The following is a 27,422-nucleotide window of genomic DNA, read 5'->3' on the forward strand; positions in this document are numbered from 1 at the left end:
GGGTCGATTAAGGAATGGGAGTAATGAAGCGCGTCAACCTCGACGCGTCGCTCAAAAGATCAACAAATCACTCATCACTCTTTACTCGCCACTCGCCACCACCGCATATCACCAATCATCACACAATGGTTACTACAATTCAAGAAGAAGCGTGAGCTGGAAGGATATGTCATAGAGCTGACCACAGAATGGCATACGAGTTCGTCCTCACCCACCTTGCCTCCTAACCACAGCCCGTCGTCGCGGCACGTCATGAGCATGTTCTACAAGCGCCTGTTCCCGTACAAGCCCTTCTTCAGGTGGCTCAACCAGTCTGATGGTGAGCTCAGTGTATCCTGGAGATAGCTCACGCAGCCCCGGGCAAGCTATGGACGCACCGCGAGTTTGCCTTCACCATCGAGAACGACGTGTACATCCGATACAACTCGTACAACACAGCCTACGACTTCCAGAAGGATGTTCTGCGCCTCGTGCCCTCGCGTTTCGAGATCGGGCCGCAGTACTCGCATCGCGTTAGCATTCTCTCGGTTGTCCTGTATCTGACATCAGCCGCGCGACCGCAAAACGCTCCCCAGTGGTGTCCTACAGCCCCTTCGTCGTGAGCTCGTCTTCGACATTGACATGACCGACTACGATGAGATTCGCACGTGCTGCACCGACAAGAAGATCTGCAAGCGTTGCTGGGGTTTCATCGCCGCCGCCGTCAAAGTGCTCGACAAGGGACTCCGGGGTGAGCTACTGGTCGGGTATCATAATTAACGACAGATACGTTTGGGTTCAAGCACCTCCTCTGGGTGTACTCTGGCCGCCGTGGTATCCATTGTTGGGTTTCGGATACACTTGCTGTCGACCTAACGGACGACCAGCGACGCGCACTCGTCACCTTCCTCGAGGTGATTAAGGGAAGCAAGGAGCAGGCCAAGAAGGTCAACCTACGTGGAGGGCGAGACGAAGTGCCCCTCCATCCGTTCCTCGCCGAGGCGTTGAAAACGCTCAAGGACAGGTTTAAAAAGCTCTGTTTGACGGACCAGGACGTCCTGAAGACGGAGCGCGGGTGGGAGGCGCTCCTTGCGCTGGCACCGAATGACCGGGGTGAGTGAGTCTGCCTGATGCAGCTGACAGCAGCCACGACGGACAAGCTGCGTCAGATTTGGGAGAGCGACCCGGACCGCTCGTCGATGAAGAAGTGGTCGGACGTGGGGGATCAGGTGAACGCAGAGCGGGAAGCGAAGACTCCAATGGGTCGCAAATGGAATGCGGCGCTCGAAGACATCATCCTTCAGTACACGTATCCGCGCATCGACGCTGAGGTGTCCAAGCACCGCAACCACTTGCTCAAGGCGCCGTTCTGCGTGCACCCGGGCACGGGGCGGGTGTGTGTTCCCGTCGACCCGGAAAAGGTGGATGAATTCGATCCGGACACGGTACCGACTGTTGGCGAGCTGCTTGCGGAACTCGACCGTGCCTCGCCGAGTGACAGCAACGGGAAGATGATCGAGGGTAGGTTGTGTGTACGAGACCAGACGCTCACGACAGACTACGACCGGACATCGCTCAAGCCGTATGTTGAGATGCTGGAAAAGCATGCACGCGCGATCATGGAAGATGTGAAGGGAGCAAGAGGAGGTGAGTGGATAGATGCCAACGTGCTGACCCAATTCAGCGAAGGAGGAGACGACCGAGTTCTAACTGTTGTACATATGCATCGTGTGTCTTTTGGCTCACCTATTATTTTTTTCAGGTGGCCGAGCGGCTGGGCATCGGGACCGTCCCGGCGGCCGACTAAAATAGCACTGCGGCGCACAGACACTGCGTTGAACAGACCGCACGACGCGATGCTTGTACCCGCGCTCAAGCGTAGTCTTCATCGCTGACATCTATAAGAACATTCTCGCTGCTCACCCTCAACTTACACGCACTCCACAGTCCTTACCTCTGCCTCACCAGTTTTAACCCCATCATGAACGCCAAAGGCCCTATCAACCCCTTCTTCCTCCTCGCACGCGGCGTGCACAAGCCAGAAAGTGTCGCGTTCACATTTATATACGCTTTCTTCTTAATCCTCCTCACTTTGCGCCTGCTACGCCGACCTCGGTTTAAGTTGATCTACCTCTTCCTAGTCATCTTCACCGGTTGTGAGCCCCCCTCCCTGTCAGAAACTTACATAGCTCGAGTAGCAACCTTTATCTCCCGCTGGCTCCTGTCCGACGCCTCCCCGAACGACAGCTCGTTTAAGATTCTCCTCATCGTCGCTGGGATCTTCGTTGTTGCTGGCTTCCTCTTCATCGTTGAAGCAGTGATGGCCCTCCTCTTCGAGTGGTATGTTCCCTCTCTCGCCCATGTTTGCAGCGCTCACTCACGCAGGCATTGCACTATGCGGGGAGTGGACAATCCCCGTCTCCGGCGCATCATGACCATTGTCCACCACATGATTGTACTGGGCATCTCTGTTATCGGCATTGTTGGCGCGGTCATGCAAATCACGGCCCTAGACTCCCTGAACATGGCCCAGTTCGACACGGCCAAAAGTCTCCGACAGGCCAGTGGAGCACTATTCATGGTCGTCGCTCTGTACCTCATGATCTATCCCTTCATCCTACTCTTCCTCTTTAACCCAGTAGGGGTGAACAAGGCTCTCCCAACCGTCATCCTCTCGCTTTGCGGCACGGCCGTCATGATGGAGAGCCTCTACCGCGTCGTCGGGGCGAGCGTCACCTCGGGCTGGTTCCTCACTCAGAACGCACTTGATGTGTTGCTGTTCATGCCCGAGATGATTGTCCTGATCGCCTTTACAGCGTTGGACTTTGACAACCTCGCTGATGTCCGCTTGGCATTAGGGCGGAAGAAGAAGGATGAGGATGAGGACGAGGATGATGAGGACACGCTGTCCGAGACTGCGCGCAAGGATATCGAGACAGAGTCGATTGCAATGAAGGGTATGAGAACGTAGCTATAGTGTAGTGTAGTACAGTACAGTGTTGAGCAGAGAGAGAGTTAGTTGGCAATAAGGACCTGTCCTGTGATGATGCTTATACTGGATACCCAGGGTCACAGGTATACAGAAATACACTGCCTTGAAATTCGTTTTCAAATGCGTCTCTTTTGTATTATTGTCTTTGGAGGAAAAGCGGTGAATTGATAAGGAATGGTTTTAATACTCTAGAGGTATTATTATAATTCCTTACGTCATTTGAATGGTTGCACAGCTCACTGCTCAACCCACAGACAGTCGTCCATTCCAGCCATGACCTCGTCCGTCCATCTCCAACCATCACTTGTCAACATCAACCATTCTGATACACCCCCAACCCCTTACCACCGTCATCCGCCATAAACTTGATCATACTTGACATCTTACCCAACCCCTCTCTCCACATACACAATGTACCTGGGACTGCAGCGCAGGCCCCCAAACCTCGTGCGTTGCCTCCTCGTCCATGCTGACTTCAGCCCGAGGTGCCGGTAATGTACACGGCTTCCGACGTCCTGGCCGCCCTCACCCACCAGTCCTGGTCCGATAAGCGGTAAGCCACCAGCCTCAGTACAATGTTGACTTGAGCTACGAGTTCGCCATCGTCAACTCGTACGTCGAGCACAAGCAGGTTCGGGGCAGGACAAAAGCCGAGATCATTGTGAAGCTAGAAGTCCTTGAACGTCAGGTACGCCAGAATCACGAGCGAACTGACACTAGGTACCGCCACGTTTTGCCGAGGCCTTCTTTGATGTGCGTGCTCACCATGGTCTGCCAGAATCGCGTGTGATCCGCCTTGTGCGTGTAAGCAAGACCACGTCCACGGACCGCGCCTCCTCCGTCCGCCACCCCTCATCATCCTCATCCTCGACGCGTCTCAACCGCGCGAGTACCATGACCGCGGCGTCGAGCCGGCCGCCGAGGCCCGCTGTGGAACTGCCACCCCCTGTGGAACCTCGACAGACAGTGCCCCCCACTGACGGTGAAGGCGACGACCTCCCACCCCCGCCATACACTGCCGAGGACCCGGACCCTGACTTAACACAAGCCCTTCAGGAACAGATAAGCGCGGTTGAAGCCGCCGAGGAAGCCAACGCGGCAACTCGAGAGTCGAGCGCCTTGGAACGGGTCGAATCAAACACAAGTCGCAATCCGCGTCGCTCAAACGACTTCTCAGCCATGCCCGCTCCAGCAGAGAACACAGACGAGTTGTCAGCGGACGAGAGACGCGCTCGCGAGGACAGCATACGCGAGGAGGAGATGCGCATCGCGCGCGTTGAAGAGAAGGAGCGCCTCGAGTATGAGGCGGCAATCCAGGCATCTCTCGCAAGTGCAGAGGAGGACTCGGCCCGCCGCGATCTGTACGAAGAGATTGACTTACAGGGTGCCGGGCCTGGACCATCAAGCTCTGGGCAGAGGACTAACGCGCCGATATCCTCCTTGAGTCACGCTACTCTCTCCCATGCACCGTCCGCGGAGATGTCCGGTTCGATCAATCCCGACATCCACAAGGCCCAGCCTCCGCTGCCGCAGGACAATGCGCTCGAGGAGATGTTTGGTGGGTTCGAGCTCAACTCTCCCACACTGCAGCCAATACCGGCGTCGCCTTCTGAGAAGAACAAGCAGCGCAGGAGCGGGAATCAGTCGACAATGTTCCAGAGCAATAACCCGTTCCTCACGCCTGAGGAACGCGAGCAACAGCAGCAGGAGCAGATGGACGCGGCGGCCGCGCGCTCTTTGTCACCCCAACGATTATCTGTCCCTCAGACCCAGCATGATTTCTCCACGCCGCCAGCTGTGCCTCCACGGCCCTCATCGTGCTCCAGCCCTCGTGTCCCGCCGACTGTCATTCCAAGACGCACGCCGTCCATCCAAACGCCGGGTTGCGCGCTACCTCCGCAGTCAGGTGGGAAGGCTTACGGCACTCAGTACAATACATATGGAGTCGGCAGACCGCAGTATGCGACTCCACCCGGTCCCCCGCCGAATTGGCAGCACTACCAACCGCCACCAGGGCCACCACCGTGGTTGCAGAGTGAACCCAGTCGATCCCATGTCGCCGTCACTGGTCCGTCGCGCAACGGCATGGCCGACCCCCAATCCTTTACGACCGTAGTGAAGCGCCCATCTAGACCGCTGCCTCACCCCGTCGGCCCACCGAGGGTCGTCCCTGGACCGGCCGCGGTCAACCACATTAGGCAGGTAAGTGGTGCCAGATGGCGGGAACCGGACAACTCGGACCCTTCATCCGAATTGTGCAACACACCCGACCGATCGCCAGACGTCGGTCCAACCGTTCCACCTGCAGCAAAGCGCTACCCGTCCCCCGCGTTCCTCGATGCGACAGGAGAGAACGCGCTCGAGATGCTCGCCGATTATGACACTGTTTTCCTCATCGACGACAGCACATCTATGGCTGGGCAGAGGTGGGAGCAAATGCAGAAGGCGGTAATGGGCGTGGTTCAACAGGCGGTGCGATACGACCGCAATGGCGTGGACTGCTATTTCCTCAACTCTAAGCGGATCGGCAAGGGTCTCCGCGTGGCCCAGGACGTCGAGGACCTCTTTGCGGGCCTGCAGCCCCGCGGAGCGACCCCAACTGGTCTTCGGATGGAGGCCATTCTCCGCGACTACATGTCCCGTCTCGAGGGCAGTGTGGCAGCGGGTGACGAGGATGTGCCCTCGATGAACCTGATTGTCGTGACAGACGGAGGTACGTGGGGCATGATGGAGCGGAACGGGGCTGACGCAAGCGTTTGCACACCCGCTTGCTGCGCGCCTCCGCTTTCTCGCCGCCGATCCCTCTCTTGATCGTGCTTCGCTTATGGATGCAGCACCAACGGACGACCTGGAGAGTGTGATCGTCAGCGTCGCAAGGCGTCTCGATCGCGGCGATTTCCCGTTGTCCCAAGTCGGCGTGCAGCTGCTCCAGATTGGCTGCGATTCCGAGGTGAGTGCGGCTCTATCAGCAATTGGCTGGGTCGCGCGCCGGGTCTGGAAAGCATCCGAGCTTTCAGCCCAATATTCCGGTATACGCCAGCTAACCGTAGGCACGCGAAGCCCTTCAGGAGCTCGACGATGGGCTGGCCGCGGCACATGGTGTGCGCGACATGGTCGACACTGTGCCGTACAACGGCGAGGAGCTAACATCGGATCTGATTGTCAAGGTACTTCTTGGCGGAATCAACCGTCGCCTCGACCGGCGGGGATGAGGGGATGATCCATATTCCGGCCACCTAGTCCTCAGCCGGATGCATTGCATATAATTGCACACATCTTGCCAGTGTCTCCGCTCGGCATCACGAGGCGTAGGCGACCTGAGTGGGGAGCGTCGAGCGTGTGAGTGAACCCACCTGACGTCGAGCAACTCCGTGCCAAGCCATGCCCACCATCCCGAGGCAGGTGCACGTACCCACGAGCAGAGTTCGTCGTCACCGACTGGTGTCCATATCTCCTGCCCACATAACCTCGGTTGCATGGGAGGGGCAACTGAAACCAGTCAGCTGACCGCGTCTCAGATTTTCGATCACGCCGATACGGAATGCCGCCTGTGCTGAGTGAATATTAACTTGTGAATCTCTGCACATAACGCTCCACTCACCACGAACTCCGGACAGTTGGAGCTTTGAGTTGCGCTGAGCCTCATGCTGACCCAAATAGAACGTGCCTGGCACCAAGCTAGATTAGGCACGACAGCTGGGCCTGCTGGAGCCATCTGCGATGCACAAAACCCCACCTCCAGCATCCTCCCGGATTCTTGACTTGGTGGGCTCACGCTGGGTGGGCTCACCCGCGGCTGTGGCTACGCACTCTAGTATCCCCCACTCGCTATTGCGTCTGTCACGGGCTTTAGCCCATAGCCCATCTCGCCTGTGGTGGACAGCCAAGCATCAAGCATGTAGCTGACCCGTCTGTGAAGACTAATAACACCCTCCTCACGAAAGATGACTGCCCACCCCCCACACTACCATGTCTTTCAGCCACACATCTCGCGACCGCAAGGGCAGCCATGTCTCGGAAAAGCTGGGGACCATCACGGTCGAAGTCGCCGACACAGAGCTCGACAAGCTCGACGAGTACGAGGAGGTAATCGCGGCCGAAGCCGAATTCACGTATGTGCGTAATTTGACAATCTAACAACAGGGAGGCCGAGTACAAGCGCCTCCTACGCAAGATTGACCTGTGAGTAATCCTTTCTTTAATCTCTCTAAAGGCAGAATCCTCATTCCCCTCCTAATGATCACATATGGGCTTCAATACAGTGACAAAACCTCCCTCTCCTCCGGCGTAATCTTCGGCCTTAAAGAGGACACACACCTCACATCCCAGGAGTATAACAACCTCAACTCGTTCTTCTAGTACGTCTCAATCTGACGACTCGTTCTTCTAGTACGAGTACGTCTCAATCTGACGAGCTGACGCAAGCATGTCGTATGGCGTGGCCCAGATCCCCATGGGATGGGTCATGCAGCGCTTCCCACTCGGCAAGGCCCTCAGCGTCTGCGTGATCCTGTGGGGCGCAATGGTCATGCTCCTCGGCGCGTGTAATCATTATTGGGACCTGAGTATTGTGCGCGTGTTGCTAGGCTGGTTTGAAAGCGTCGTGACTCCGGGATTCGTCGTCCTTACCAGTTCGTGGTATCTCCGGCGCGAGCAGACCTTGCGCCAGGCCTGCTACTATGCCATGAGTGGGTATTTTCTTCACCGCTTCACCGCCACTTTCTTCATTTTCCCTCCTCTACCCTACCTCCACCCGACACCCGCCGCCCCCCCCCCTCTCCCCCCCCCCCCCCCCTCCTCGTCCGCTCATGCACACAGACACATTCTTCTCAATCGTCTTCGGTATCGCCATCTACGGCATTGCAGACAACGCCCACCGTAAGGGCGGTATGGCGGCGTGGCGTGTCATCAACCTCTTCCTCGGCGGGGTGACCGTCGGTATCGGTATCATCCTGCTCTTCATCATCGGCACCCCCAACGAGGTCTGGTGGCTCTCGAAACGCGAAAAACTCATGGCCAAAGCGCGTATCGTGCAGAATGCGACTGGTGGTGGCGAGCAACACCCCTGGAAATGGAGCCAAGTCAAGGAATGTCTCCGCGACCCCCAGTACTGGTGAGTAACATCCCTGGCCAAGTAACCCCCCGCTCACCCCAGGTTTGCATGCGCGTACAACCTCCTCTCATGCATCCCGAACGGCGGCCTCGGCGCCTTCAACAACCTAATCTACAAGAGTATGGGCTTCACCAACCTCCAAGTCATCCTGTATGGGATGCCAAACAGTGCTGTTGCCTGCGTCTTAATCCTCACGGCTGCCACGACTGTATTCTACATTCCTCGTGCCCGCTTCCCCATCGCCATTATATGTCAACTCGTCCCCTGTGCCGTATTCCTCTACGTCGGCCTAGAGGATCCGGCCAAGAAATGGAACCGTTGGGCAGCATTTACTTTCTATGGCGTATTCGCAATTTCGACATTCATGGTGTGGCCTCTGATGAGTGTGAATATAGCCGGAAGGACCAAGAAGACATTCATGAGTGCTAGCGCCTTGATGTGGTAAGCGAAACAGAGGGAAAAGCTAACACTAGGTATTGCGTCGGTAACATTGTCGGGACGCAGATCTTCGTTCCTTCAGACGCGCCAAAGTATCTCAAAGGCCTGATCTCGTGCGGCGCCGTCATGTGTCTCAACGCCATCAACCTTGCTTGTTGGTGGATGTATTATACGCGGACTAATGCGCGGCGCGAGGCCCAGTTCCTGGCGTTGGGAATAACTGAGGAGACGCGCGCGCATGAGAGTCGCCTGGCGGGCGAGCTGGATCTCACGGACCGCGAGAATACTCATTTCCGGTATGCTTGCTAGTGTGCAAGTACGAGTCGTAATATCGTAATATCGTAATATCTAATGTAGTGAGAAATGCAAGCTCTGAAAAGAACAGATAGCGCCGGGTCGCCATGACGTCAGCGATAAGACGGAGTGTCGCGTGACTCCGCAATGCATATGGCTACTGAACTTGTCCAAAAAGGTCACTACACGGCTAACAGCCTTTCCTAATACTCTACATTTCCTACTGGCTCGGGATGATGCTGCTGAAGCGCTTGCGGAGCTCGTGCTTCTGGATCTTGCCCGTCGACGTCTTGGGGAGCTCGGGGACGACCTCGACCCACTCGGGCCGCGCAAAGCCCGGAAGGAGCGGCTTGACAAACGCCTTGAGGTCGACGTTGAACTCGTCCTCCTTGCCGGCCCACTTGGCCTGAGCGTGCGGACGCAGGATGATGAATGAGTGTGCGCGTTCGCCAAACTTTTCGTGCGGGCGAGCGACAACAGCGCACTCGAGCACATCGGGGTGCTGGTAGATTGCGCTCTCGATCGACAGAGATGACGCGTTCTCACCGCCCGAGATAATAATGTCCTTGGACCGGTCCTGGATAGAAATCATACCGTACGGCATGCGCACAGCCAGGTCACCAGAGTGGAACCAGCCGCCCTCAAAGGCCTCGGCAGTCGCCTCGGGGTTCTTCCAGTACTCCTTCATGACAATGTTGCCGCGCATCACAATCTCGCCCACCTCCTTGCCGTTGGGCGTCACGTCCTCGTATCCCTTGGAAGGGTCAGAGTCCGGACGGATCACGCGCGCCTCGTCCGAGCCCACAAACGCGTGTCCCTGCATCGCCTTGCGGCGGTAGAACTCGTCCTCGTCAAGGTCGACAGCCCACTCGGGGTGCTGGATGCAGTTGGTGATAGGGCCGTACGTCTCAGTCAGGCCGTAAACGTGGATGACGTTAATGTTGAGCTTCTCAAGCGTCTTGATGAGGAACGCGCTGGGCGCCGCACCGGCAATCATCGTGCGGATGTCGTGAGGGACCTTGCGCGCCTGCGGGTGGTTGCAGATACCGATCTGGACGGTCGGTGCTCCGCAGTAGTGCGAGATCTTGTCGCGGGTAATGCTCTCCCAAATTGGCGAGTAGTCTCCAACCGAGCGCAGGCAGACCTGGCCAGCCGAGGCGGCGGTAATGGCGAAGGGGAAGGTCCAGCCGATGGCGTGGAACGCAGGCAGAATCCAGAGGTAGTTGGATTCCGTGAAAATGCGCGACTCGGCAGCGTTCGACAGCGCGGCGAGGTACGTGCCGCGGTAAGTGGTGACGACGCCCTTGGGGCGACCGGTCGTGCCGGACGTGTAGCAGATGGCGTAGTCGGACTCCTCGTCCTCGATAAGAGTGTGGCCGGGCCAACCGACCGTGTCGGCCTCGTGCCGGCCCTCGTCAATGAGCTGCTCGTACTGGCAGCTTGGGTCACGGCCACCCGAGTCCTTGGACACGATGACGGGCCCCTTAAAGTCGTCGGCGAGGTGCGCAAACTCGTGGTCGACAACCACCATGACCGAACCAGAGTGCTCGAGGATGTAGTTGACCTCGGGCTTGGTGAGACGGATATTCATGGGCACAATCACACCGTGGATCGCGGGCAGCGCCTGGATCAGGTCGAGAATCATCGGCGCGTTAGGGCAGATGACGGCGACGCGCTCTCCAGGCTTGATGCCGCGCTTCTTGAGACCGTACGCGAGCGCACACACCCGCATCGCCCTGGACGTCAGCGGTCATTCTGGGCACCATTACTCCGGCACCTGAAGAGCGATATGCCAGTGCCAAGAGTAACGATGGTTGAGAGCGAGGCACGCCCCGTGCGCCGAACCATCGCCCAACATCGCCTTTGTCGACCGATAGACGCCGATTCTCCGACTCGGACAACTCGAACAACCATGTCACTCACCACTCGGCGTAGGTCCACTCGACGCCGATCGCCGGGTGCTTCATCGCGATGCGCTGGGGTCGGATGTAGGCTGAGCGGAGAAGGAAGGTGAGGGGGTTGAGGGGGGTGTTGTTGACTGCGCGGCCCCTGGGCATGCCTGCAGCAAACTTGAGGCGGTTGGGGTTGAAGAAGGCCTGCTCGCCATCGAGCTGGTTGCCGATGTGCTGGAGGCGGGCGGCGGCCTGAGCCTGGCTGGCGTCGTTCTGGTCGGACATTGTGTAGACAATGGCTTTTTTTTGTACAAGGGCAAGAAACAGGCGCGAGTGTCTTGGATGGTGGGTATATGTAGTCGAGAGGTGCAGAGGTCAAGCTCGGCTTTGTGACTCTACGTAAGTCACTGTTGTCCCAGATAAACTTAGCCGGGGAGGGGGAATCAGAGTGGAGACAGCGGGGAAAGGTAAGGCGCCCCACAACCCCCACAATGGCCCACTTGTGAACCGCTCTACATCCGATGTTTTCCCCTTGTTCCTCGTCGTTTACACTGCCAGGACCATCATATTCGTCAACATCCGCTCTGATGCCGCAAGAAGGACCAGGGCCAACCGTGTCCAGCGGTGCCCAGGTTCAAGAAGTGATGAGGGAAAAGTGCAGCGCAATTAGGTACCGAAGCCGCAGACAAGCCGCACGGCCCAGGGGGTAGTTCAGCAGATTGTCACATGGGGCCACGGGCCTGGCGTTCTATACGACGCCTTTTGAACATTACTGGGTAGGTAACGCCTGGGTTGGTTGCAACAGTGGGATTAATCGGACGAAGGAGATGAAACAGGCGAGGTGAAAGACCGGTCTCGGCTAGCGTCTCATCTCATCATCTGGCCAATAAGCCGGGCATTTCAACAGGCCGAGGTGGATTTTCTCGCCTAAGTAGGGTCACTGAAGAACAACGTTGTAAGTTGGCCCGGTCAGTCTGCCAAGCCAAGCTAATCTCCGTGGGGGATGTATCAGGAGAGAGAGATCGGGCCAGCGCCGAAGGATTGCGATGAGCGATGTTTGATGCCTGCTTTGATTGGCATAACACAATCTGGGCCCGTCAAGGCGGAGAGTAAACCATGTCCGGGATTCTCCTCCGCCCCACTCTGAGACTGCTTGTCTCTGCCCCACTCTGATAATAAGTCAATCTGATCCCGCCCGACCTCCACCACCCACTCCCACCAAGAATTTCAGAACATCACGGCAACCGTCACAACAATTGAACCTACCTCCGCTCACACATCACACACATCCGCCATGGCGTCCGTTTACAAGGCGACCGAGTCATTGCAGAAGAAGGGCAAGGGCAAGAAGCGTGCCGCGGCAGATGAAAAGGCCGGCGTCGTCGAGAAGAAGCGCAAGGACAAGGTCCTCCTCCTCTCGTCCCGCGGTGTGACGCAGCGCATGCGCCACCTCATGGCCGACCTCGAGGCACTCCTCCCTCACACGAAGAAGGGTAAGTTTGCGAGAGGGACTTGAGTTGGAACTTGCGCTGATACTCTCTCCTTCGCCTCGTGTCACTCGATTTCGCTCTACTTGCTCGCCGCTCTCCCTCCACCAACTCTGCTCATTGCCTGACCCACTCACATCCTTGCCTCACTCCCACAGACTCCAAGCTCGATTCCAAGTCGTCGCTGCACCTGCTCAACGAGCTCGCCGACCTCCACTCATGCTCAAATGCGCTCTACTTTGAGGCGCGCCGGCATGAGGACCTGTACATGTGGGCCTCGCGGACACCGAACGGACCGTCGGTCAAGTGCCACGTTCAGAACATTCACACGATGGACGAGCTCAAGATGACCGGCAACTGCCTCAAGGGAAGCCGCGGAATCTGCGTGTTTGATGGCGAGTGGGACACGAAGGAGGAGTGGAAGCTCATGAAGGAGCTCTTCTCTCATGTGAGTGGTGTTAGGGTGGTGGCGAGAGTCGCCATCCATGTGCAGACAGGACGAATGATTCTCGGTGTCATGAACGCTAGATGTCGTCCAAAGTGTCCTGGAAGTTGTTTGTTGGATCCTCACACCAGATCTTCTCAGTCCCCCGCACCTCGCGCCGCCTCAAGCCGTTCATCGACCACATCCTCGTCTTCAGCATTCTCGACAACCGTATCTGGTTCCGCAACTACCAGATTATCGACAAGGACCCTCTCCACCCCTCTGGTCCACCCCAGACTTCTCTCGTCGAGATTGGGCCCCGTTTCGTCCTCACGCCCATCCGTATCTTTGAGGGCTCGTTTGGCGGACCGACCGTGTTTGCCAACCAGGAGTTTGTGACGCCAGCAGCGACGCGTGCGAGCATTAAGCGCGAGGTGGGCGCGAAATACCGCGCGCGCAAGGCGGTCGAGGAGGAGCGTGAAGACCGCGCCAAGCGTATCCGTGCCGACGTTGGCGAGGATGAGCTCGCGGTTGACAAGGTGTTTGCGTAGAGGGACCATGTACAGTATGAGATGCATAGACATAGGACGATGGAGTATGGTTGGAGCTGTCGAGAGTTGGTTGACGTCCAACGTCTGAGGAAGGTTAGGTTGCACTGTTCAAGGCTGCCTGTTAGCTCTCGACGTTGTCTGTGTTCAGCTTGTCAACAATCACAGAAATGCCACACTGGGCCACGTGGCAAGTGCCGATATCTCCATGGTGAGGGATTTTGAGGATTGAAAATCAACATTACCATTAAGGAGAGATTGTAAAAGGGTTAGATTGAGCGCTTAGGGGTTCACAGGTGTGGATCAAGCCCCATGATAGACCTCTATAGCCTAATCAGTCACTGATACATTCTAATAAATTTCTAATCAAAGGCGGTTATTACGGCAGAAATGGCCCAATGACTGCTTTAAGAGTTGCCCAAACGCGGTTTATTCAGGGTATGAATGAGACTGGGCCCATGATTGAACCTTACCCTGTACACTTTGATCAGGCTCACTTAGGCAACAACTGACTACAGGTAGGCAGCTATAGGCAGGTAGACTTATTGCTCATAGCAATTATTGTTGAGCCATGAGCCACCATGGTCGGCGTTCTTGACTGTCATCATATGATCGTGACAAGAGGTAGCACAATACAATGCACAATAGAACTCATCATCATCTATCATCTCCCAGTTCCTTTCTTCATCCTTCATATCTCTCTCTCTCTCTCTCTCTTTCTCTTTACGGTATACTGTCCTCGATCACGCATCAGTCTGGCATTCACTTTGGCGCGTCGTATAACCGTCCAAGTTTCCGCCACCCATTACTCTGAACTCCACCCACCCCACGAGGCCTTCCCTTTCCCCAGGCCCACAACCCATACACGCCACGCCACCGCACCAGATTCATCCCGTCCCATCCTCAATTCGGTCACCTTCCTTCCTTCAACATCCTATACATCTCCTTCCTCGTCACAACATCACATAAACCATAATGGCAGAGGGTTCCAACTACGACTACCTCTTCAAGGTACGTACGCGCCTCGCGTGCTTGGCACCACGTGCCTCGTCACATTGCTCATGCTCGTGCGCTGACATCTAGGTTGTCTTAATCGGCGACTCGGGTGTCGGCAAGTCGTGAGTACATGACACCAGCGCAGTCCTACCCCAATCCCCAACTCTGAGCGCGTCAGTACCGTAGTAGGCGCTGCTCTATGCTGCTTGGGAAGAGAAGGGAGGGCTGGCTCTGAAGTGGGCCCGCGTACTGACCGCGCCTCGTGCTCATCTACAGCAACCGTGAGTTTTCCGTTACGACGTGTCGTGCGCTCACGTACCACACCTCGCGGTACATGCGATCTCAACTGGATACGTGCTGACCCCAGTTCTCTCGCGTTTCACCCGTAACGAGTTCAACCTCGAGTCCAAGTCGACCATCGGCGTCGAGTTTGCGACCAGGAGCATCAACGTTGACGGCAAGACCGTCAAGGCGCAGATCTGGGACACTGGTGCGTCACTGGTGTAGTGGGAAGCACGCCGTCATCTCGTGGGGCGTCGGGCGGCCGGTGGTCCCCATGGTCCGCTGTGGTGTCCCGCCTTTGTGCTCACACTGCTTGGTTTCACATTGCATGGATGTGAGCTAACCTCAGCCGGCCAGGAGCGCTACCGTGCCATCACGTCGGCGTACTACCGCGGAGCGGTCGGTGCACTGCTCGTGTACGACATTGCCAAGCACTCGACGTACGAGAATGTGACCCGCTGGCTCAAGGAGCTCCGGGACCACGCCGACACGAACATTGTTATCATGCTTGTGGGCAACAAGAGCGATCTCAAGCACCTCCGCGCTGTCTCCACCGACGAGGCCAAGGCCTTTGCCAGTACGTCCACGAACGCGTTGTCCAATTGCGCTGACATGCAGCCGAGCAGGGCCTCTCGTTCATCGAGACCTCGGCATTGGATGCGTCCAACGTCGAAGCTGCGTTCCAGAACATCCTGACTGGTGAGCTTCCAGTCTCGGACAAGCTGACAGCAGACATCTACCGCATCGTCTCGTCCAAGTCGCTGGAGTCTTCAGGCGACGTCATCAAGCCGTCGGGCGGCGAGACCATCATTGTCACCCCTTCGGAGGGCGACGGTGGCAAGCAGGGCAACGGCAAGTGCTGCTAAACGCTGCTGCACCGCGTTGTACTGCATCACTTGCAGCCAGAGTCGGGGTTAGTAGATGGGTTAGTAGAGTCTAGTGAGGAGGGGACGCTGTGACGACCTGTAATACCAGGCGTCGTCTAGTCGCCTGGGCTGCGGCTGGCGATTCGCCTGTTAGCTACCGAGGCGGTTTCTTGTGCCCACCACACCATGGGCGCAAGTGAGAGCTCTGCATGCTGGCGAAATGTACTCTTTACGGTATACGGTATCTGCCAAGACGGGACGCGCTGTACAAGGCTGAAGCTGATGACCTGTTGGTGACTAGTTTTCGCGTGCTTGAGTGATGTGGCGTCTTTGGGGCTCAAGTGCACGGCTGCGCCCGCTGTCTTGTCTGGAGCTTGGTACGGGCGACGCGTCAACTGAATAATGATCATGTTGGCATCCTTGGCGTTTGGTGTGAGCAAGGTTGTGGGGTCATTGAGGGCTCGAGCGGGCTTGTAAGGGTTACCCGGGTGCTGTTAGCGAGTTACAAGCGGCGAGGACGTTGACACCTTTTAGCTCTTGTTGGATTTGGAGTGAACCGCAAATGGAAGTAGAAGAGAATGAGTCGAAAGAAGTGTGCGCGGCGCAATTGTAGGGCGAAACAGTGGCGGAATGAGGGGCTGGAAGCGAAACCTTTGAATGCTGCAAAGGGGGCTGAGGGGTTGCTGGGGTGAGATTGTGGGGTAGTGAATTGGTTGTTAGTGATGGTGGAGTCTTTCGTCGTCATTTACAACTCGCCGTGTCTCAGCATTTTGACTCAAACTCACTAGCTCACTCTTTCCTATTCAACACACACTTTTGTCCTTGCACTTCTTCTTTCATTCTTGTACTCTTCTCTCATTCCATCTCTCTACTCTTCTTCATCTCCTACCCGCACAATCATCCATCTCATCCTTATACCAAACAATCCCGTCCTTGCCCTACTACCCACTTTCTTGTAGTCTTGCCACCACTACAACACACTACACTCCTCTCACTCCTCTACCTCCGCCTCCATATCACAACAATGCCACACGACGAAGCGACTTTCCAGCAGCCTGCTGACCCACCTCTCCCCTCATCCTCACATCCACCACCCGCGTCGCCCGTGTCCGTGTCATCCGTGTCAACCTCGGCTAGTCACCCCAATGCGTCACCTCAACTGTCGCCGACCGCGGCCCCGTTCTGCCCGGCCACGACGGCGCGCCGAGCATCCCCACCTCTCTCCCCTACCGCACCTTCTTTTCACCCATCTTCTCCTCCGCTATCACCATCCGCGCCGTTATCACCACCCGCGCCGTTATCACCATCCGCGCCGTCGTTCTGCTCTCAACTCTCCGCTCCCTCGGCCACTAGCAACGTGCCTCTTGGCAAGGTTCCAAAGCCAACCAAGAAGCAGACGGTTGACGAGCTTCGCGCCATCCTTACCAGGCTCGGCATGAACTCGAAGGGCACCAAGGAGTCATTGTACAAGTGAGTACCCTTACAAATACTTGTGCGTCAACAATGGCGCAACAATGGAGTGCAACTTGGTTCTTTGCTTCGCCGGAATGAGACTCTACGCGCACATACTGTTCCTCTCGGATTCTCCACCGATCACTGATCACCGAGTCAAAGACTAACGCCAGGCGCTTGATGAAGGCTTACTGCGAACAGCACGACGAAGAAGAAAGATCCGCAAACGCCGCCCTTCACGCCGAACGTGCTGCCGCTCTCGCAGAGTCTGGCGCGCTGCGCGGTATCGACCAACCCCACACATGGTACCTGTGCTTTGACGTCGAGGCAACATGCATGGCCGGCAAGGGCCAGTTCGACTACCCAAACGAGATTATCGTGCGTCACTGATCATATACCAGCGCTAATCGCAGGAGTTTCCAGTCGTCCTCATGGGCTGGACCCACGAGTGGGAAGAGGGACACGACGGGCGTCGACTCTCTAGTAACGCGCGCATTGTCCACATCGACACTTTCCACTCCTACGTGCGGCCGACTTGGCGTCCGCAGCTCTCCAACTTTTGCACCAACCTCACGGGGATCCATCAGAGCACGGTCGACAAGTCCGAGACATTCCCCGAGGTCTTGTTGCGTCTGGAGAGCTGGATGAGAAGATGGGGTCTGCTTGAGAACGACGAGCTCAAGAACGCTATGTGGGTGACCGACGGGCCGTGGGACTTACAGTGAGTTGCCAGTTTGAGCCATTGCTGACATTACAGGGACTTTGTGCCGAAGCAGCTGCACATCACGCCCACCTACCCTCCTCGCTATCCCAAATACTTCCTCGGTCGCTACCTGAACATCAAGGAGGCGGTGCGGACAGTACGCGCAGAGGAAGAGCGACGCCAGAACCTGCACCACCCCAATCCATCACGCATTACCACCGGGCGTCGCACCCGGCCTCGGCCTGGTGCGCAGCCACCTCTCACGATCGTGGACCAGCTTACCGCGTTGGGACTGAGCGAATTTGAGGGCCGACAGCACTCTGGCATCGACGTAGGTTCCCACGGCAGCTGCAGCGCTAACATTCAGGACGCGTCCAATATCTCCCGCATTCTGCAGGCTATCGGAGCACGAGGCGTGCACATCGAGCCGAACGGCGTGTTGTCGACCGCTAAAGCGCGCCGCTACGCGTGGATGGGCAATTCTGGCGAGGTGTTGTGGAACAAGCCGGCAGACCCGATCAACGTTGAGGGCAGTCTTGCGCAACTAAAGCTCGACGACGACGGGAGCGTAGGCAGCGCCGGCGCACGCCGTGCCCTCACGGCAATCTGCGCGACGTCCTAACCCCGATGTTGTAACGAGACACCTGTCCTGTCCTAGTGTTGACACTGTATTCAATGTAGTATATGTACGTTAGTACTGATTTAACCTGGCCGCAGTGGTGGGGAACTGGAGTGGAACTGTTGCCAGACCCCAGGAGACTCATTACCCGGATGTGCATTCTAACACTACCGGTTCTAACTCATGGCTGACCTGCGATTTATGCCATCGTCACCGAGGTGTTACAGCCCAATGCAAGAGAGGCTTGCATTGTCAATACGCGGCGAGATTGAATGTAAACTTCACGCGCTACTGTTGGAAGCCCCACCGCCATACCGCCATCCCGGAAACCAGCCGCGAGCAAGGCATGTTGCTCGCCCAAGGGAGATGGCACCAGCTAATTCCCCTAGTCCGCCAGCTTACACGTCTCCAACACTGGCTGCTCCCAAGTTGTTCAGCAGAACACGCACGTCAATCGTCAAATGCCGACGGTTTGAGCAGCTTGATCATATGACAGGCTCGCTCCTTTTTAAAAAAATGGAGACGCTCCCATTTACAAACTTGCACGGTTCCTCCCAACCTCGTGTCTCTCCACGCCCAGGTTCCCGCTTGTGTACATGCCTGTTCCGCAAGTCTATCAAGGTGTGTCGAAGGGGTGCACGGTGGCGACTAGGAACACGCCGACGTCACTCCCAGTTGTTATTGCCCTGACAGCCACGGCGAGTGTATTGAAACGAACCGGTGTGTCGCCACCTACATGTACGCCGGCCCAATCCAAATCACTGACTCCGGGCGACCTTGGGCATGGGTCGGTGTGAAGGACAACAGCGTCACCCCCTGTTCCCACTGGAACCCGAGTTCCGCGAGGTTGGGGGCCTTGTCTTGTATGACAAATTTTAGAAGGTCATGGAGGGACAAGTCCTAAGAGGAGAGACGGTACATCGAGGAGGACGCCACCGGGTGGCGCAGAGGAGTGAGGCCAAATTGCTCATGTGCACGCTACGGCGGCGTAGAAGGCTGGTGCAATGTTGAGACCATGGCATAGCGGTCAATGGGTCACGGTTTCGCTAGCGACTGATTCTGTAATATGTTGATACATTGACGTAGTTAGAATAGCATATGTTTCAAACACCAAGACATACGTTCCACATCCGTAAATTTCTCTGTATGGCTCCTGAGTAAGTCGTGTGCCAACAATGGATTGCGGCTGGGTCCTCATGGGCGGTCTCAGCCACCGCGTTGCACGCGTTGTCGAATTCCAGAATCCAATTCGGCAACATGTAACCGCAGTGTCACCAGATCGACTCCTGCACAGTTGCATTCCACTCACCGCATCTAGAAATTCTAGAAACTAACTCGAAAATATGTACTCGAAAGTACGTACTGGAAAGTAGACTGAATATTGCGAGTTCGGTAGGTATATAAACATTGCCAGCACCCAGACCACCCATCTCAACTACAACTCTCTCCATCCAGACTTGGATATCAAACCTCTCTATCCATCAAGACTTCTGTCTCAACACCTCGTCTTCGACAGCAAACACTATGCTTTCCACTCTCCCCCTTACTCTCCCCAACCCCACCATCCACTCCCCCATGTCCAGCCCCATCGCCCGGGATACGGCGATCTACACGCCCGGCACTACTCCTCCTCGGAGCCACACTCGCCCATGGTACGTCGACTTTCCGGCCCCAGTCTCGTCCCCTGCCCTCCTCTCGTCCGCCCGGTCCATCCTCTCGTCCGCCCGGTCCATCCTCCCCCTCCCACCCACCCTGGAGCGGTACGCCACCCCCCTCCTCCTCCTCCTCGAGGGCTCACCAATCGCCCCCTCCGAAGTGGTGATCCGCGACGTCATGGAGATGTATGACGCCATCCGTCATCCAGACGACCTGGTCATCGCCCTTCTCTGGTTGGAGGAGTTCGTGTCCTATATTCCTCCCGACCTGCTCTCGATGGGCATCAACTACTTCCGACAGGCGGTTTAGGAAGCCTGCGGCCGAATCGACGCAAGGACACGAGGACGATGGGACGATTACATCAAGATACTGGAACAAACGAACAGAGGCCGCACACTGTGTCACAACTGCGCCTCTTGAATGGACCAAATCATCGACTCTACTTGCTCCATTGTTGTACTCTAGAAACTATAATGTATTGTTTGTAGAATTCGGACTTTGCGGCGTTGGCAGATCACGTCCAGAAGAGTGCCACTCAGTAACGAAGAACGCGAGTAGAGCGGCGACCAGCAGCGGAAAGTACGGTTCGGCTCTCCACCGGTAGGAAAAAGAAAAGTGAGTGCGGGTCACCGACTTTACTTGCTTGGTTGCGGTAGGGATATTCAACGGCGGACAGCGGCGGAGCTTGTGCGCTTCGCTCCGGTCGCCGGCCCTTAGGTTGTGGTGTCCACGAGGCAGAGTTCGAGATAGACGTTGATGGCCTATACTCGAGCCCGGACGAGTGGGCCCACAGGACGCGAACGGCGGGTGTTGGACGAGTGCGAGAATGGGTTGGACCGATCCGCCATCGAGGTCTTGCGCCAATGCTTGGCTGGCTGCCAGCTGTACACTAGTAGCACAAGTAGATCGGCGGATAAAGGGATGTATGAAAGAGATATCTGCATCATCTTCTTCCGATGAGTTCCTCCGACAGTACTGCTCACCTCGACAAGTGTCATAATGGTACATTCAACATAACTGTCCCAACCTAGTCGCTCTCGCTGCCGCTGCCGTACCCTGCCAATCCCCCAAGTGCGGTCACAGGGGGTGGTGCGGCCGGTTTAACGGCCTTGCCGTCTTCTGCTTTTGGTGGTGGCGACGTCTTACGGGGTAGCCGGACGCGTTGTGGCAGGCTCGTGTCGTGAAACGCGTCATACTTGCGCTTGGTGTTGGTGCGGATCGTCTCACCCAGCGCAGCAACATCACCCTTCTTTCCCACGACATCGGCCTCAAGCCCGCGTCCCAGACGTGCGGCGACCCATTCGGCGCCGGCGCCTCCCTCCTCGTCATCGAGATGCACCCCGTCATGTAGCGCATACCGTTCGAGCACACCGTCGTGCGCAGCTTGCCGTGCCAGTGCTTCCTTCTTCTCCTCGCGGAACCGGGTTCGCAGTGAGCGAGACACCGCCCACGGGTCGGCGTTCAAGCGGTCGCTTGCGGCTGCGAGTTCGTCAAGACGTGACTTGTTCTTACGTGCTGTCGCGACCTGGTCTGTGTCCTTCTCCAGCGTCGTGAACGTGTCTGGGTCCTCTCCTGCAGCAGCTGCAGCGCCCTCAGTGTCCCATGCAGCATGGCCTCCGTGCTCCTCGGGATCCCAGTCGCTCTCCTGCTTCCGCGCACCCTCCTCGATAACGTAGGCCGCATTCTTGGGATCAGTCCGGATCTCGAACCACCCAGAGCACAAGTGGCACTTGCAGCGGAACGCGTAGATCGGCGTCGAGTAGTAGTTGCCGACCTTCTTCTTCTGCGCGTTATAACGCACGCCGGCGCCGATATGGTTCTGCGGTTAACTCCAGCGGGAAATGGAAGGGGGAAGAGGTGTTAGGTGGCGACACATACATTACATGTCCCACACCAGATGTTGAACGGCAGTTCGAAGCGGACGACAAGGACTCCCTTGTCTATGCCCTTGGCGCGCTTCCCCAATGCATGCTTCTTGCCTTGGTGCGCGTTGAGCGTCGAGGACTTGCGAGGGTCGAAGTCTGGCGGAATGTACCTAACTGTAAGCGGTTGACCAGTGTGGATTGACACAGAAGGTAACCCCGAGATGTACACGTACCTGCTGAACCCCTGACTCATTGTACGCGATGAGTTGAGCGGGTAGTGAGCACCGCGTGCAAGAGTGGAGAGGTCTTGTAGAGACTAAATTCCAGTGTGGAGGATGGTGCGATGATGAGATGACAATTGTTGTTGGGACCAAACTTTAGCCACCTCAATTCCATCTCACATCTACCTATCTCACATTTCTCCATCCACAACCCACGTATACACAACCTCTTCCCATCCACTCACTTACGACTACCCATGTTCCCCACAGCGCCTCGCGGGGCGCAACCTGTTCCTCCCGAAGTCGAGAGCGCATACGCGTGGCGACAGCATTTGACAGAGCCCTCCACACTCCCGCCGATTTCGGCGCAACAGCTGCCTCCCAAGCCTCCACCCCCTCCACCTCAGCGCGATCCTCAGACCCTCCTTGTCCTTGCCGGCCTTCCTGGGGTTGGCAAGAGCACATTCGCGCATGCAATAGTTGCTGCGTCTGAGGCTCCTGGATGGACTGGCCGCAAATGGGTGCGGACGAGCCAGGACGACTCGCGCTCTGGCCGGCGTCAAGAAGTCGAGGGCGATGTGCGCGCGGCGTTAGCGAAAGGTGTCAACGTAATCGTTGATCGTGTCGACTTCAATCCTGAGTGAGTGTCTTCCCGGCTCAGGTCCAGCGTCCTCGTCTTGTTCCGGTCCAATGTCGACCATGGCTGTTCATCCAGCTGACGCCAGACAACGGGCGCACTTCATCCAACTTGGCATGGAGCGCACACCCCGTCCCCGCATTCGCTGCCTCGTTCTCACCGCATCCGACAAGACTCTTCGCGAACGCCTGGAGGGGCGGACTGACCACCCAACGCTGCGCGATGTGGGACAGGCTATCGGCGTGCTCGGGCGCATGCGCCGCGAATGGGAAGCGCCCCGCGCCGGCGAAGGTTTCGACCGCATCCTGACCCTGCGCGAAAGCGACACGCCCGCTGTGTGGAGTGGAGACGAGATTGTCAAAATCCTTCAGCGCCTCGACAGGTCCATGCCTCCTCGTTCCTATGGCGCGCATCGCGGCGGTCATGGTTTTGGGCATCCCCCTCGTGGCCGTGGAGCATCCGACCACAGATCCCACAGTTATCATGGCCGCGGTTACGCACCACGGGGTGGCCTGACGGGAGCTGCTCTTGGCCCGCCGACATATGGCGCACAGCCATGGGTGGCTCGGCCTGCACGCGACGCGGCCCCGGCGCCATGGTGAAGCTTCCGTTCTTGTTGGCGAACGTTGCTTGTGTTTGGGGATCGTGAGACGGACACACCCTGCGCGGGGCGAAGGGATCACCAAACCCCTTGTTTTCTAACGCATCCCTTCTCAACAACAACACTTCCTTCGTCGTACATTCAACCTTGGCCTCAACCTTCAATCTCGGTCTCACCACATGGGGTCGTCATGAAGAAAGCGCTGGCGCAACTCGCGTCCAAAGTCTGGGAGGCCCTCAAACCCCCCAAACCGGAGCTCGGGTATTTTATGCCGGACGAGCAGAGCGACGCCATTCGCAGCTGGTGCTCAGTGAGTCTCGCCGATTGTATGCGCTGACCCTACAGGACGTAGCGTCCAGCGTGCTCCTCGACCCGAACGAGCTCGATGCGTCCGACCCATCCCGAGAACGCGATGCACCACGATGGCGCAAGGCGTCGAAATCGACCACGTCGGCCAGCGAACGCGAAGCGGCGGCTCAACGCGCCTCCGAAGAGAAGGCCAAAGCCAAGGCTGCGCGCAAGCAGTGATCGGACCAACGCCCTCATGTTCGATCTGAGGGTTGGCCCTCGGCGCCCCGTGCTTATGCATGTGTGTAGACGCGCGCTAAATGGGTATCTCTGGCTCAGTGGCTCGCTGGACCACACCAGCCGCCCGCATCAAGCCACGAGCGTGGGATATTTTCCTGGCACCGACGCACTGACCGCTGCATCGCCATGCCCGCACACGACGGCAGCAAGTCGGGTCTCAACAGAGATCCATTTTCGGTGAGGGTTACCCCCAAACGGCCAAACGGGGGCTGCAGCAGGGTAGTGGCTGTGACGGTGGCGTGTGGCCAAAGCTCATGTGGCGCAAGTGGAGGTCCTTCAGAGCGGCATGCACTTCGCCAGATGCGAACAATACAACCTCGCATCCTGGTCATTCTCACAACTCCCCCCGCTCATCACCACAATGACGCGCCCTCTCAACGGTAGACGGGGCACAGAGAGCACGACGCGTATCGCCGCCTCCTCCAACCACACACTCCGACACCCTCAAGGACGCCCACCATCTGTGCGCTCTACTTCGGAAGGACGGCTTGACATGGGGTGCAGCGGACACCAGGTTGCCAACCCCGTGAATCGTCGATCCAGTGGCTTTAGTGTCTCGGGAAACGGCTTTGGGCACCAGTACGAGATTGAACACCGCGCGACGTGGGCCGCCAGCGAACACACTTGGCAGCAGGGGTACCATGTTGCGCGGGCGACGGAGCAGCTGACCCACGGGAGAGCGGATCTGGGAGCGAACCGTCCCCGTGAGGCCCAGTGGCAAGGGGACATTCCCTCCCCTAATGGGGGCACACATTCTCTCACGAACGGACCGCGTACACCAGCCGACGCCCCCCTCACGAACGAGTCTTCATTCCGCGCCAACGAGAGCGCGTCGATCAGAAATGCGCCCTCTGCTAAACCCGTGGGTTGCTGTGAGCATCACCGCTGACATCAGCTGCCTCTTCCTTTCAACCATGGCGTCCTTTTCACAGTTGAGGGTTTCATGGACGACACCGAGGAGGTGCTTGATGACGCCGTCCTGGCCATATCTGCGACGGCTAATAGACGTCACGAGTACCAGCTGCCAGCGCTCGGGTCGTTTGGAGGCTTCCAGATCCAGAACCACCTCTTCAGTGTTCCGGACGCGGACAACACGCCGAGCGACAGTCCAACCGACTCTTCCAGCCCTACGCCCACTGCCTCCACATTTGCAGAGTCATATCAACGGACGATCACCGATGAACTGCGTAAGCTCGATCCGGCCGCTCAAAGACGTGTCGCGCAGGCTGTCGTCAACGCCAATGCACACACCAAAGAAATGCTTGCAGGCACCAACGAGCTGCTGGGTCTGCTGGCGAAGCTCCGCAAAGACCCAAGCGCGCCGCGCTTCATGTCCGCGTACCAGCAGCGACCACCACCATGCGCTGCACACATTAACGCCATCAGTCGCCCATCTTCAGTCCACTCGGCCGGCACGAGCCTGTCCCGGTCGGCATCAGTTCGCACAATCCGCAGCATGATTCACCAGACGACGTCCTCGCGCCGCGCGACCATGCTATCGACAGTCATCGCGCCGAACTCGGACGAGAGCGACGAGGGTGGAACAATCACCGACGGCACGGCCACTGCAACGGACGACAGTCACACGACGGAGACCGAGTCGATTCCCTCTAGTCCGGAACAACGGGCAGGGGTACGGTACAGTGAGGAGCGCGCTCTTGGTTCACTCCTGCAGCTCATCGAGGAGCGCGGCATCATGCAGCCGCAGATTGAGGCGTTGCGACGGCACATGCCAGGGCCTCTGGCCGTGGCACGGCAGCCGTCGAGCATACGCCGTTCATTTCCGCACCGCGCGAACACCAAGGTGCGGCGCTCGAAGAAGAAACGGCGTTCCAGGAAGGACAAGGAACGCGAGCAGGGCCTGCCACTCCTGCCCTCTGTGAGCGGCAGCGAGAGCGAGGGCCTTGACTTTGATGTCTGGGAGGATGTTGGCAAGGGTGACCCGAACTTCATGGCCGATATCATGGACGTTGCCCAGTGGTACAACCTCCACGACGTGGTGGACGAGGCGGTGTAGTTGTGTGTGTGTGTGGGGGGGGGGGGGGGGGGGGGGGGGGGGGGAGGGGGGATTTGCGATGTCTTGTGTAAGTTGTTGCCATGTACTTGTTGTCTGCTGCCTGCACCGCATCCGCGATGAGGGATCGGACGGCGAAACGAGCTTCTGCTCCGCAATCGCTGCAGAGTCGTTTCACTTTGCGTGCCAGACCACCTTGGGACCACTGAAGCAATCAGCGCAAGATACGTCTGTACCACTTTGGAGCCACAGCTCCATGTTTCGGATTAGCCATTGCTACGTCCGTGGGAAGCACTGCGCAGCTGCTCGCACTATCAGTGTAACCGACGATGAGTGTGCGAAGTTTGGTACCTCTCCACCTTCCTTGGGACTGGTTAAAAGTCGCCATCTAACCTTTACCCTGTTTCTGTCTCCGCTTACTCTACCATCTTGTTTCACTGTTACCACCACTGTCATCGCGCCCAATATGGACCTCGTCTTTGCCTTCGCACGTACCGTGAGGACTGGTGTGAGCCTAATGGTCCCATTCCTCATCAGATAGCGCTTCTCAACGCGCCCGCCTTCCTCCATCGGCGAGCAATCAGTTCAACTGCTAACTACAGGCAGTCTCTACGGCCGAGTCCGCATTACAGACCCTCGATTGGGGTACGTACCCTACTTCCCCTCATTCGCCTTTTCCAAACTCAACTGACCTTCAGCGAGGAACCTTGTTACACAAAACTACCAGTTGCGCAATCGAATCGCCAACCTCGAAGCGACCATCGAGACCCTTGAGGACGAGGCCAAGCGGCTACGCGCCAAGCTCCAGAAAACCGACGAGCTCTATATCAAGCAGTACCGTGAGATGATCTGCCTCGATAACGAAGTTTCCTACCTGAAGACCGGAGCCAGTGCGACATCCAGGGCCGCCCTGTTCAAGGACCTCGAGAAGGCTAAGACTTCTGCTGCTGCTGCGGTAGAGGAACGCAACCAGATCCTGAAGGTCTTGCAGGGAGCTCGGCAGGCGCAACCTGAGGCGCTCCAGTTGCAGAACATCCGCGGCTACATTGAAAACGGCGAAGTCGCGGAGGTTATCATAAAGGACTTGGAAGCCCGGGACAACGTGATCGCCGACTACGCTGCCAAGGTCGCTGACCTCACCAAACTGATCGACAAGCAGCTGGACCTTATCTCCGACCTGCGGATCGAAGCCGAGATTGCCCGTGAAAAGGCGCAGAAGGAGTGGTTGCAGCAGGCCTTGCGCCGCCTCGCTCCCGAATTGGAGGCGAGTGCGTTTACAAGCGACACCAGCTCGGATGAGCTCCAGGACGGGGAGGACGTGAGTACATGTCAGTGCTGAGGACCAGCTGAAGCAAGCGTCACCAGTCCCACAGCGCGCCGAGCAACCCCGTCCTCATCGGCATCAACCAGCCCCTCCCGCGGGAGCCTATCGACATCGACCGCCTTAATTACGACGTAAGCCGCCCAACATCTGACGAGTCCCGCAAGCCCCATGCGTGGCGCCGCATGCGGGACGAGCATGAGCGCTCCGTGCAGGAGGAGGCCGAGAATGTGCGGTTCACTGTCGAGTATGTGTCAAGAACTAATGGTGTGTAGATGCCGCTGTCATGTGATACCTGTCCGTTGCTAAGAATCAAACCTGGTGTCGTGTCGCGACGGCGCACATGCCACGCTCGGCTAGTGTCGAGTCAGCAGTAGCTTACCAATCTCCTCAACGGGGTCGAACCCCGTCCCTGCAATAGACTCACATAGTGT

The 27,422-nt window shown here is 57.4% G+C and overlaps 14 protein-coding genes across 14 annotated transcripts; 12 read left to right on the top strand and 2 right to left on the bottom strand.

Moving 5' to 3' along the window:
• Positions 1 to 125: 125 nt before the first annotated feature.
• Positions 126 to 1,689, top strand: PRI1 (uncharacterized protein; the record flags this gene model as incomplete). Its single annotated transcript, XM_060601388.1, has 9 exons — positions 126 to 151; positions 188 to 199; positions 234 to 319; positions 355 to 512; positions 550 to 730; positions 766 to 1,092; positions 1,126 to 1,500; positions 1,537 to 1,626; positions 1,664 to 1,689. 9 exons carry the CDS (start codon positions 126 to 128, stop codon positions 1,687 to 1,689), a joined length of 1,281 nt encoding a protein of 426 aa, XP_060457887.1.
• Positions 1,690 to 1,960: 271 nt separating this feature from the next.
• Positions 1,961 to 2,950, top strand: CcaverHIS019_0502510 (uncharacterized protein; the record flags this gene model as incomplete). The annotated part of the gene is made up of 3 exons (XM_060601390.1): positions 1,961 to 2,135; positions 2,178 to 2,319; positions 2,365 to 2,950. 3 exons carry the CDS (start codon positions 1,961 to 1,963, stop codon positions 2,948 to 2,950), a joined length of 903 nt encoding a protein of 300 aa, XP_060457888.1.
• Positions 2,951 to 3,382: 432 nt separating this feature from the next.
• CcaverHIS019_0502520 (uncharacterized protein) lies at positions 3,383 to 6,183 on the top strand (the record flags this gene model as incomplete). Its single annotated transcript, XM_060601391.1, has 6 exons — positions 3,383 to 3,418; positions 3,451 to 3,524; positions 3,560 to 3,659; positions 3,692 to 5,684; positions 5,725 to 5,921; positions 6,022 to 6,183. 6 exons carry the CDS (start codon positions 3,383 to 3,385, stop codon positions 6,181 to 6,183), a joined length of 2,562 nt encoding a protein of 853 aa, XP_060457889.1.
• A 757-nt stretch (positions 6,184 to 6,940) lies between these two features.
• On the top strand, positions 6,941 to 8,831 carry CcaverHIS019_0502530 (uncharacterized protein; the record flags this gene model as incomplete). Its single annotated transcript, XM_060601392.1, has 7 exons — positions 6,941 to 7,083; positions 7,115 to 7,153; positions 7,234 to 7,329; positions 7,397 to 7,659; positions 7,790 to 8,084; positions 8,127 to 8,234; positions 8,558 to 8,831. The coding sequence occupies 7 exons, from the start codon at positions 6,941 to 6,943 to the stop codon at positions 8,829 to 8,831; spliced, it is 1,218 nt and encodes a 405-aa protein (XP_060457890.1).
• Positions 8,832 to 9,036: 205 nt separating this feature from the next.
• CcaverHIS019_0502540 (uncharacterized protein) lies at positions 9,037 to 10,993 on the bottom strand (the record flags this gene model as incomplete). Its single annotated transcript, XM_060601393.1, has 2 exons — positions 9,037 to 10,552; positions 10,740 to 10,993. 2 exons carry the CDS (start codon positions 10,991 to 10,993, stop codon positions 9,037 to 9,039), a joined length of 1,770 nt encoding a protein of 589 aa, XP_060457891.1.
• A 1,009-nt stretch (positions 10,994 to 12,002) lies between these two features.
• On the top strand, positions 12,003 to 13,170 carry BRX1 (uncharacterized protein; the record flags this gene model as incomplete). Its single annotated transcript, XM_060601394.1, has 3 exons — positions 12,003 to 12,201; positions 12,354 to 12,643; positions 12,772 to 13,170. The coding sequence occupies 3 exons, from the start codon at positions 12,003 to 12,005 to the stop codon at positions 13,168 to 13,170; spliced, it is 888 nt and encodes a 295-aa protein (XP_060457892.1).
• Positions 13,171 to 14,142: 972 nt separating this feature from the next.
• Positions 14,143 to 15,311, top strand: YPT31 (uncharacterized protein; the record flags this gene model as incomplete). The annotated part of the gene is made up of 7 exons (XM_060601395.1): positions 14,143 to 14,178; positions 14,251 to 14,285; positions 14,440 to 14,444; positions 14,531 to 14,653; positions 14,795 to 15,022; positions 15,064 to 15,144; positions 15,178 to 15,311. The coding sequence occupies 7 exons, from the start codon at positions 14,143 to 14,145 to the stop codon at positions 15,309 to 15,311; spliced, it is 642 nt and encodes a 213-aa protein (XP_060457893.1).
• A 1,024-nt stretch (positions 15,312 to 16,335) lies between these two features.
• CcaverHIS019_0502570 (uncharacterized protein) lies at positions 16,336 to 18,088 on the top strand (the record flags this gene model as incomplete). Its single annotated transcript, XM_060601396.1, has 5 exons — positions 16,336 to 16,781; positions 16,937 to 17,141; positions 17,177 to 17,454; positions 17,521 to 17,797; positions 17,834 to 18,088. The coding sequence occupies 5 exons, from the start codon at positions 16,336 to 16,338 to the stop codon at positions 18,086 to 18,088; spliced, it is 1,461 nt and encodes a 486-aa protein (XP_060457894.1).
• Positions 18,089 to 19,609: 1,521 nt separating this feature from the next.
• Positions 19,610 to 20,050, top strand: CcaverHIS019_0502580 (uncharacterized protein; the record flags this gene model as incomplete). Its single annotated transcript, XM_060601397.1, has 1 exon — positions 19,610 to 20,050. One exon carries the CDS (start codon positions 19,610 to 19,612, stop codon positions 20,048 to 20,050), a length of 441 nt encoding a protein of 146 aa, XP_060457895.1.
• A 718-nt stretch (positions 20,051 to 20,768) lies between these two features.
• On the bottom strand, positions 20,769 to 21,859 carry saf4 (uncharacterized protein; the record flags this gene model as incomplete). The annotated part of the gene is made up of 3 exons (XM_060601398.1): positions 20,769 to 21,560; positions 21,620 to 21,776; positions 21,840 to 21,859. The coding sequence occupies 3 exons, from the start codon at positions 21,857 to 21,859 to the stop codon at positions 20,769 to 20,771; spliced, it is 969 nt and encodes a 322-aa protein (XP_060457896.1).
• Positions 21,860 to 22,084: 225 nt separating this feature from the next.
• On the top strand, positions 22,085 to 23,066 carry CcaverHIS019_0502600 (uncharacterized protein; the record flags this gene model as incomplete). Its single annotated transcript, XM_060601399.1, has 2 exons — positions 22,085 to 22,467; positions 22,553 to 23,066. The coding sequence occupies 2 exons, from the start codon at positions 22,085 to 22,087 to the stop codon at positions 23,064 to 23,066; spliced, it is 897 nt and encodes a 298-aa protein (XP_060457897.1).
• Positions 23,067 to 23,255: 189 nt separating this feature from the next.
• Positions 23,256 to 23,593, top strand: CcaverHIS019_0502610 (uncharacterized protein; the record flags this gene model as incomplete). The annotated part of the gene is made up of 2 exons (XM_060601401.1): positions 23,256 to 23,375; positions 23,411 to 23,593. 2 exons carry the CDS (start codon positions 23,256 to 23,258, stop codon positions 23,591 to 23,593), a joined length of 303 nt encoding a protein of 100 aa, XP_060457898.1.
• A 421-nt stretch (positions 23,594 to 24,014) lies between these two features.
• On the top strand, positions 24,015 to 25,670 carry CcaverHIS019_0502620 (uncharacterized protein; the record flags this gene model as incomplete). The annotated part of the gene is made up of 2 exons (XM_060601402.1): positions 24,015 to 24,515; positions 24,549 to 25,670. The coding sequence occupies 2 exons, from the start codon at positions 24,015 to 24,017 to the stop codon at positions 25,668 to 25,670; spliced, it is 1,623 nt and encodes a 540-aa protein (XP_060457899.1).
• A 463-nt stretch (positions 25,671 to 26,133) lies between these two features.
• Positions 26,134 to 27,263, top strand: CcaverHIS019_0502630 (uncharacterized protein; the record flags this gene model as incomplete). The annotated part of the gene is made up of 4 exons (XM_060601403.1): positions 26,134 to 26,163; positions 26,270 to 26,312; positions 26,366 to 26,985; positions 27,033 to 27,263. 4 exons carry the CDS (start codon positions 26,134 to 26,136, stop codon positions 27,261 to 27,263), a joined length of 924 nt encoding a protein of 307 aa, XP_060457900.1.
• Positions 27,264 to 27,422: the final 159 nt, after the last annotated feature.

The sequence above is a fragment of the Cutaneotrichosporon cavernicola genome (assembly GCF_030864355.1).
Source record: "Cutaneotrichosporon cavernicola HIS019 DNA, chromosome: 5".
In the NCBI taxonomy this organism is placed as follows: domain Eukaryota; kingdom Fungi; phylum Basidiomycota; class Tremellomycetes; order Trichosporonales; family Trichosporonaceae; genus Cutaneotrichosporon; species Cutaneotrichosporon cavernicola.